This window comes from Bison bison, unplaced genomic scaffold (genome assembly GCF_000754665.1).
Source record: "Bison bison bison isolate TAMUID 2011002044 unplaced genomic scaffold, Bison_UMD1.0 scf7180017864470, whole genome shotgun sequence".
Taxonomy (NCBI): Eukaryota; Metazoa; Chordata; class Mammalia; order Artiodactyla; family Bovidae; genus Bison; species Bison bison.
In genome coordinates, this window is record NW_011495031.1 from 1,013,847 (window position 1) to 1,023,616 (window position 9,770).

Here is a 9,770-nt window from a genome sequence, read left to right on the forward strand (position 1 = left end):
ATAACTCAGAAGGCACACATATGGGTATACTTTGTTTTTTACAATAGATGCTCATTTTCCATGTAACTCTCTATATATTAGTTCAGCCATAGATTTTTCCACAGCTGCCATTTTAAAGTGAGCAATACTGCAATACTAGCCAATCAGCATGCAATTGCCAGTCATCTGCCTGTCTCTGTTTAACTGAACTCTTAACTCCACTGGGGTGACCATCACTCTTGCCAAAAAATACTAGAACAAAAGACATCACTACAGGTAAAGATGGTCAATCTGTGTTTGTGGTTGTACAGCTAAAACAATAGGAAAAATGCTAGAAACTTTATTTAAGTTCATGCTGACCTACAGGGTCAGCATTTCCAGAGATGCTTTTGGGCCTGGTTCTGATGGTTCTCATGTTATTCATTATGTTGAAGCAACTTTGGCTGATAGCATCAGGGCTCCACTACTGGTTCTTTTAGCAAACTGTAAGCTCCACAAGGTCAGGGACCATCTTCTCTTCCCTGTCTCTGTGTCTGTAACCAATAAAGGAAGGAATATTTGCTGAATACTAATTAAATAAATGAAAGAAGTAGCACTTCCTGAAGGAATTGCTGTCCTGGTTTGGGCAGTGGTCCAGGAGATGGTGATCCACATTCAGAAGCAATTTTCATGGCATGGGTGGCCCAGCTCCAGAAAGGTGTATCTCTACAGAAATCCTAGGCAGAGGTGTTGGTCATGGAATACACTCTTGCTATCTGGCAACCTCCATGGTAGCTGTAAGAGGAGGATATTAATTGGTGAATTGTACAACACTTTCACTATGAGTCACAAACTGAGCCCATGCAGAGTCCTTTGTAGAACTGCATTCTCCAATTTTGGAGAGTTGAAGACCAGATTGTGACCTATGACTTCTTCTGTGGCTCTTTGCTGACTTGATGGACATGAGTTTGAGGAAGCTCCAGGAGTTGGTGATATACAGGGAAGCCTGGTGTGCTGCAGTCCATGGGGTCACAAAGAGTTGGACATGACTGAGTGACTGAACTGAACTGATGACTCTTTGTGATTCTTGATGAATTTGTCTCCATGGATTCTAATGCTGCTAAGCAATTAAAAACCATAAGCATATTCAGAATTGAAAATACCCAGTCATGGCAAGAAAGATTAGGTAAAACTACCAAAGAATAGGTAAAATTTATGTGTTTATTTTTATGGAGTATTTTGGTCACATAAATTGTGGATTGTGACACAATTTTTTGCTGAATCATCTAGAACAGTATTTCCAAGCCACAATCCATATTCAGATGCCTTGGAGATCTTATTAAACTAAAGTTTCTGGCTCACTTGTCCAGATGGGCCTGAGAGTTTGTATTTCTTTTTTTTTTTTTTTAATTAATTAATTTATTTTTTAAATTTTATTTTATTTTTAAACTTTACATAATTGTATTAGTTTTGCCAAATATCAAAATGAATCCACCACAGGTCGTGTATACCTGTGGAGAGTTTGTATTTCTAATCAGCTCTAGGTGATATGGATGCTGCTGATCAATGGATTAATCTCAGTAAGAAGATTAAGGATACTGTTTCTCAAACTTGGCTTCACATTGGAATCAGAAAAATGCCAGGGAGTTTTAAAAGATACTGATGCCTGTGTCTCAACCCTAGAGATTCTGATTTAATTGATAAGGGGGAATGTGGCCTGAGCTTTAAGGTTTATGCAAAGCTCCCTAGGAGATTCCAGTGTGCAAATGAATTGGAGAATTGATGATGTCAGATTGGTTTTAATTTCCTTTTGAGAAAAAAACATTGATTTTAGGCATCAAATCTTATACTTTTTCCTTGCAGGTTGCAGCAATCTACAAGGACTCAAGTATTGGAAATCTTATAAACATAGTAATTGTAAAATTAGTTATAATTCATGATGAGCAGGTAAGAAACAGTTCTAAAACTAATATTCCTAGTTGTAGTAAGCTCTTAGCAGGAATATATGTATGTAGATCATGAAATGGGATAATTGAAAAATACATGTTAAAAATCTTGATTCAGAAAGGAATGAGGTTGACTTTTTCCATCATGATGGAAATGAAATGAGAACAGAGGAAGTCACAGAAAGTAATAAACAATTTAAAAAGTTAAGGTTGATAACAATCAGATATTCACTTTTTATAATTCTACTGTTAGATTTAAAATATAAATTTTAGAAGTTAGTTTTTTGATCCGAAATATTGGATGCTTACATTGAGAAGCATCTAATTCAATTCTGTTTTCATCACAACGTTTTAAGGATTGCTAAAATATGTTTGAGGCATGAGGGAGCAATGAAGTGACTTCTTCATTTGCCTATAAAAATGCTATTTAATGAACTGCATAAACACTGACAAGTTTGGAAGGGAGAGGGCATGAATGTTTTGATGTAATATTAAATTGCTGATTTTTTGTGTGTGTAGGAAGGACCAGTCATCAGTTTTAATGCAGCGACCACATTACGCAACTTCTGTTTATGGCAACAAACTCAAAATGTTCTTGACGATGCCCACCCATCCCACCATGATACTGCTGTTCTTATCACAAGGTACAGTTCTAGAAATAACCCTTCCAATGAAATTGTTTACCCTTTCTCTCCTGCATGATCACTGATACTTCTTGTTATATCAGTAGTACATAGTAGTGTTCTATGAGAACTTGTATTATGAAAGATACCCTTGAATGAAAGCATTCTTCTGTTTCTTTCAGACCAGAACACTGGCCTGATTCCTTAGGAAATTAGCAGCATTAGGTTGCTAAGTAATGGCTTGACCTAAACAAAATGATTTCCTTAGTATGTTAATGACAGAATAACAGAATTAGGAAAATTATTTGAAAATTAACATAGTTATGGAACTGAGAACGCATTTTGTTTCTTCCCTATTTGACCTTCCAATCGCTTGGAAAAGAAAGCCTCTGAATTTTTTTTGGACTCCTTATACTTTTAAAAAAACCTATCTGCTCTGTGTTTTGTTGCTCAGTGTGTATCTTAATTACTGGGCTGCTTTTGCTAGGCTTTTTTCTCAACCCTATTTATTTATATGAAAAACAGCTGCTATTATTATAAAATGATTATTTTACAAGTACATTGTTAATTCACACTGTTGTTTCAGCATCCGTCATGGTATAAGAATCCCAGGTTTGTAGTTTGTTTTGCTTGGTTGGTTGGCCAAAGGGGAAAAAAATCTTTTGCTTGAAGATTAGACTCAGAGAAATGTTGACTTTCTAGAACCCTGAAATGAAAACCTTTAGTCAATGTAAAACAACTGACATAGTCCATGTGCTTTATCTGTTTTCCAAAGTAAAGCAGAATTGCTCACATTTATACACTGTATTCTAATGCCCTATGTTATGGCTAGAGATAACATATTAAAATGGGAGGGAAGAAAAGGGCTCTAAGAGGAGACCATGGGGAAAGAGACTAGAGAATTGTCATATTGAATGGTTAGAGACTGAGTAATGCAGAAGCAAAAAGTTTAAGCAACTTGGTAACATTTGAGAACGTCATTATTTTGCAGCAGAGAATAATAGCTTTACTTCATAATGATGTTGAAACATCAAGAAAAGAGTATTACATATACTACTGCAAAGGTAAAGGCAGAGAGGTGAAAAATACATTGAGAAGGCTTTTCATTGAAAATGATTAAGCTCCAGCTGTTTATAGCAGTCACCTCTATACTGTACCTATTTGCTTATTGGTATGCAAAAATGGTGCATTGCTCTAGGTTTAAACTTATTGAGAGCTTGAGAGAACTAGATCTTAGAAGTCAGTTTAGGGCAATAGATATGTCAAAATTAAAGCTTTTTTGTCTTTGCTTTGGCTTGTTGCAAAAATATTTTCTAAAAATGCTTCTAAATCTTTTGTTTCAAGGGAAGACATTTGTGGAGCTAGAGAGAAATGTGACACATTAGGTAAGTTATTTTGTAAATATAGCTTATATAATTGTTTACTGAATTATTTAGGATGATGTTTAGATTATCTTTCTTTTAATTTACATATTAATCATTTTGTTTAGTTGTCTTGATTAATGATTATAGTGTCACTATTATTTGATTTTTGCTTCTATAAGCTTTAAAGAATAATAGGAACTACTATTTATATAACAATTACTAAACATCAAGTGCTGTGCAAAGCTTGACATATTTAAATTAAAGTATTTTATTATGTATCATTTGATCATACTAAATAGTACATAATAACTTATATGCAAATTTAAAACAAGAAAAATAAAATGAATGGACATGAATCCACTATCAGATTTATGAATTAGATTTAAGAATTAGAAATTTAGCAGTACTGTTCTATGGCCTGTGCTAAGTCCTTATTCTATCCCTTGCATTTCCCCAAGAGATAATCAGTTGCATAAATGTTGTATGTGCCAGTTCTTTCCATTTTTTTGAAAAATAGTTTTATGGCACATGTATGTATTCTTAAAAGAATCTGCTTGATTATGCTTATTTTTGAGCTTTAGTTCATGCATTTTCACTGTTACAGAATATTTCAATCACGGTTCACATATCTTTATTCTGTCAGTGAATATTTGGGCTGATTTCAGCTTTTTTCTGTTAGAAACTTTATTATAAGACCCTAAGGTATATTCCTAAGATTAGAATTTCATGTCATTAAATGTGCTCATGTTCAACTTTATAAGATATACCAAATTATTTTCCAAAGTGGTACCAATTTTCATTTTTTATCAATAGTGTATAAGCATTTCTTTTGATTATATTCTTATCAATACAAGAATCTTCAAATTTCTCATTTTTGCCAATCTAAATTTAATATATTTCATTATAGTAGTAATTTTTAGTTCCCTGGTCACTAATGAGTCTGGACATCTTTTTATATATTTACTAGCCATTTATATATCTTTTCTGAGAGGAATGAAATAAATGAAAAAAGTTGCCTGTTTTTCTGCTGTAGTACTTTTCATTTTCTTATGCCTTTTAGTGTTCTTTATAACTTCTTGATACCAAACCGTTTTTGGATTATATGTATTGTAAATATCTATTAATGATTAGTTCCTTAGTGATTATTGTTGTATTTGTATGAAAAAGTATACTATAGCTGAATTTATAATTTTAGAGTTAGAAATTTTATGTCTTAGTAATGAAATTATAGCCTTCTAAGTATTCTGTGGTGCAAAATCTGAATGTATTATTCTGTTTTCTTATAAGGATTTAAAAATTTGTCCTTTCACATTTAAATCTCTATACTATTTGAGGTTTTTTGATATGGTATCAAATAAGGATCCAGTTTTATAAGATTCTTTTCTGTGTGGATATCCAGTTTCCTGAGATCATGTTTTGATTAGGTTGATTAGTTTCCTAGACTCTGCAGTACCTTTCCTTAGAATCTGTGATGCCACATATAAAATTTCTGTTTGCACTGGCATGTGCAAACATCCTGCTGTTTCATTAATCAATACTTTTTATTTAGTTCATCTACCAATTCCATAAATTCAAATTATATAGTTCTATAATAAATCATCATAATTCATAGAGTATATACTCCGTCTAATTTTCTTCAAGAGTTTGTGGCTATTCTTGGACCTATGATCTCCTATAAAATTTTAGACCAGTATGTTAAGTCATTATGAAACAATTATCTATTTATGAAGGTCTTTTAAAATATTTTTTAGTAATATGTATTATTTTCTTTCAGAGTTTATTGTGCCCAACTTTCATTTACCTCTTTTATTAGTATATTGGTGTATGATGTTGATTGATAGAAATATAATAAATTATTTGGATTATTGATTTTAAATATAGACACCTGATTCATTAATTAATCTCATAATTTACCTGTGGGCATTTATATCATTGTGAATTATGGCTGTTATTCTTTTCCCTTCTTCAATCCTTATAATATTTTTTCCTTTTTTTTTTTATTTTATGATATCAGTGTGCCATAATTTATTTAAACATTCACTTATTGAAATACATCTGGGTTGCTTCAGGTTTTGATCCGTTATGAATACACTATAAACATTCATATACAGTTTTGTGTCTTCATTTTAAGCCTCATTTCTCTGGGATAAATCCTCAGGAGTGAAATTTCTGGGTCATATGGTAGTTGAATGTTTAGTTTTATTAAGAAACTACCAAATGATTTTCCAGAGTGGCTGTACCATTTTACATTTTCAGTAGAAAAGTAGTTGTAATGTATTTCCTCCACATTTTTATCAGTGTTTAGAGTTATCTTTATTTTTTGACTTCAGCCATTCTGACTGGTGTATAGTGATGTTTTAGGAAAAGATTTTGATCATTTTTTCATGTTTATTTGCACTTGCATATCTATCTTCTTTGGTGAACTGTCTGTCTGTATCTTTGTGTATAAAACTGGATTATTGTTTTCTTTTTTATTTTTTTTAACACTGAGTCTTGAGAATTCTTTATCTTTCTAGATGCTAGTTGTAATTTTATGTTTTCTGTCACTGTAGCTCATATCTTTATTCTCTTAACACAGTCTTTCATAGAGTAAAATCTATTTATTTTGGTGAAGTATAGTCTATCAATATCTCCTTTTATGGGTTGTAGTTTTGACATCAAGTTTAAGAACTCTTTGCCTCACCATAGTTCTTGAAGATAATGTTTTTCTATAAGATTTGTGCTTATTTGTTTTGTCTATGAATGTCCAATGGCCCAATTGCTCTAGCAGCCTTATTTATAAGACTCCATTGAATTTTATATAAACTTTGTCCAAAATCACTTGGGCCTCTTTCTATGGGTAGATTCATGGGTCATGGATCTGATATCCATTTATAACATTGTGAATTATGGCTGTTATTCTTTTCCCTTCTTCAATCCTTATAATATTTTTTCCTTTCTTTTTAATCTTTTTCTTTCCCCCCTTTTTTTTTTGTCTTAAAGTAAGATATAAACCTTGTTGAATGTTGAATAGAAATGATGATGATAGCCTTTTTTCCCTGGATTTTAAAGGGAATATTTGTAAAGTTTCACCATTAGGAATATTTGCCACAGGTTCTTCTTGGCTGATAAACTTATAGTTTTCTGAAACTTAGAAAATGTATACTTTTTGTTAAAAAATTATGCAGATCTAGTAATGATCATATGATTATTTTAATCTTATGAATTCCTTTTATGAGTTTTGTAACACTAAACCAATCTTGATTAAGGTTTTTTCTTTTTTTTGTTGTCTCTAAACACACCACTAGATTTCATTCCATGCATATATTTTCAGGAGTGAAATGACATTCCTTTGATTGTATTTCTCTGATTTTGATACTGTGCTACTGCTGCTAAGTCACTTCAGTCGTGTCTGATACTGTGAGGAGATAGCAAATTATCCAAGATGGCCTGGTCAGGCTCTCTCACCGCACGTTTTGTAAATAATTATGTAACAGCTGAGATCACATACAGCACTGCGCATGCGCATCACGAGATACTTCCTTGGTCACAAGCTGCTTTGTGCCGTAAGCCCGTCAGCTTCACCACAAAAGCCGTAGCTGCTATGGCATTGGGGCTACATTGGAGTGGCATCATGGTTATATGAGGTTATGCCATCGCTGTATTACTGCTGCATTATGGTTATGTTGTGGCTGCTGCTACTTCTGCTACGTGAGTCAGGAGAGTGGCTGTGTTATGGCTGCTGTGCCAGCCAGGAGAGAATAAATGTGTCTAGTTCCTTTGGCTCCTTCCAGCCTCTCAGCTCACGCCTTGTCTAGCCTGCTGTTGCTGCTAAGTCACTTCAGTCGTGTCCGACTCTGTGCGACCCCATAGACGGCAGCCCACCAGGCCCCCCCATCCCTGGGATTCTCCAGGCAAGAACACTGGAGTGGGTTGCCATTTCCTTCTCCAATGCATGAAAGTGAAAAGTGAAAGTGAAGTCGCTCAGTCGTGCCCGACTCTTCGCGACCCCATGGACTACAGCCTACCAGGCTCCTCCATCCATGGGATTTTCCAGGCAAGAGTACTGGAGTGGGGTACCATTGCCTTCTCCTTGTCTAGCCTGGGTTCAGCGAAAAGCGCGGACAGTGTGAACAGGGAGACAGTTGGTGTCATGAGTAGAAAGAGTGACACACATACCAAAGTTTTATTCACCATGCCAAATTTGTTGGGAGTATATTTTTTCTTTTTCCATATTCTGGAAGATTTTATGTACTGTTGGAGTGATCTATACCTTGAAAGCATGGGAGATCCCACCTAGAAAACCATCTGGGTTTTATCTTTCCTGTGTGGAAATATATTTTACCATTTAATTTCTCCAAGGATAATCAGACTTAAAAAAACATCTTTTTGAATGATCTTTAAAAACTGTTTTTCTAGATATTATACCATTTCTTTTAGTCGTAAAATTTATAACTTAAATTATTCTCATAGCATTTTCTTTAAAACTCTCTTGTCTATAGCTGTCTACAAGCCTCATTTTATTTCCAATATTATTTATTTGAACTTCTTTAAATGGCTTAATTTCACTGAAATATTGTCTATTACAATTTGTCTTTTTTTATAGGATCAACTCTTTCTTTTAATCTCATTTTTATTTCTTTAATTTCTCCTTTCTCCCTCTCATTTTTTCTCAATTTACTTATGCTTGCTTAGCTCAAAAACCCCCCAAATTTTTCTTTTCTAATTTGTTTAAGACTACCCATTTACTTCAAGGTATCATTTTGCTATGTCCTACATGTTTTTATAGATATTTTCAATGACATTTAAAATTTAAAAATTCTAAGTATGTGTAAACCCATCTTGATTTCTTCACTTATTAACTAGACTTATAATTTAGAAATGCATTTAAAATTTTATGAGTGTATCGAGATTTACTGTTTTTTATTGAATTTCATTGTAGTTGCAGAACATGATCTGTAAGATACCCATTCTTTGAAGTCTTTTGATATCCCCTGTATGGTCTATTGTTCAGTCACTCAGTCATGTCTGACTCTGTGCGACCCCATGGACTGCAGCACAATAGGCTTCCCTGTCCTTTACCATCTCCCAGAGCTTGCTCAAACTCATGTCCATTGAGTTGGTGATGCCATACAACCATCTCATCCTCTGTCATCCCCTTTTCCTCCTGATCTGTATTTCTGAGCATCAGGGTCTTTTCCAATAAGTCGGCTTTTCCCATCAGGTGGCCAAAATACTGGAACTTCAGCTTCAGCATCAGCCCTTCCAATAAATCCTCAGGATTGATTTCCTTTAGGATTGACTGGTTTGGTCTCCTTGCAGTCCAAGGGACTCTCAAGAGAGCTCTCCAAAACCACAGTTCAAAAACATAAATTCTTCAGTGCTCAGCTTTCTTTATGGTACAACTCTCACATCCATACATGACTACTGGAAAAACCATAGCTTTGTTTAGATGGACCTTTGTCAGTAAAGTAATGTCTCGGCTTTTTGAAATGCTGTATAAGTTTGTCACAGCTTTTCTTGCAAGGAGCAAATATCTTTTAATTTCAAGGCTGCAGTCACCATCTGCAGTGATTTTGGAGCCCAAGAAAATAAAGTCTGTCACTGTTTCCATTGTTTCCCCATCTATTTGCCATGAAGTGATGGGACCAGATGCCATGTTCTTAGTTTTTTGAATGTTGAGTTTTAAGCCAGCTTTTTCACTCTCCTCTTTCACTTTCAAGAGGCTCTTTATTTCTTTGCTTTCTGTCATAAGTGCAGTGTCATCTGCATCAGATCAGGTCAGATCAGATCAGTTGCTCAGTCGTGTCTGACTCTTTGTGACCCCATGAATCGCAGCATGCCAGCCCTCCCTGTCCATCACCAACTCCCAGAGTTCACTCAGACTCGCATCCATTGAG

The 9,770-nt window shown here is 34.3% G+C and overlaps 1 protein-coding gene across 2 annotated transcripts in view; it reads left to right on the forward strand.

Moving 5' to 3' along the window:
• The window catches only part of ADAMTS20 (ADAM metallopeptidase with thrombospondin type 1 motif, 20), a 221,432-nt gene that overhangs the window by 59,013 nt on the left and 152,649 nt on the right, over positions 1–9,770 (forward strand). For both annotated transcript variants that reach the window (XM_010860747.1, XM_010860748.1), the window contains 3 exons: positions 1,822–1,905; positions 2,424–2,548; positions 3,872–3,912. In XM_010860747.1, the coding sequence (XP_010859049.1) occupies positions 1,822–1,905; positions 2,424–2,548; positions 3,872–3,912 (250 nt within the window). The remainder of the gene's footprint in view (positions 1–1,821; positions 1,906–2,423; positions 2,549–3,871; positions 3,913–9,770) is intronic.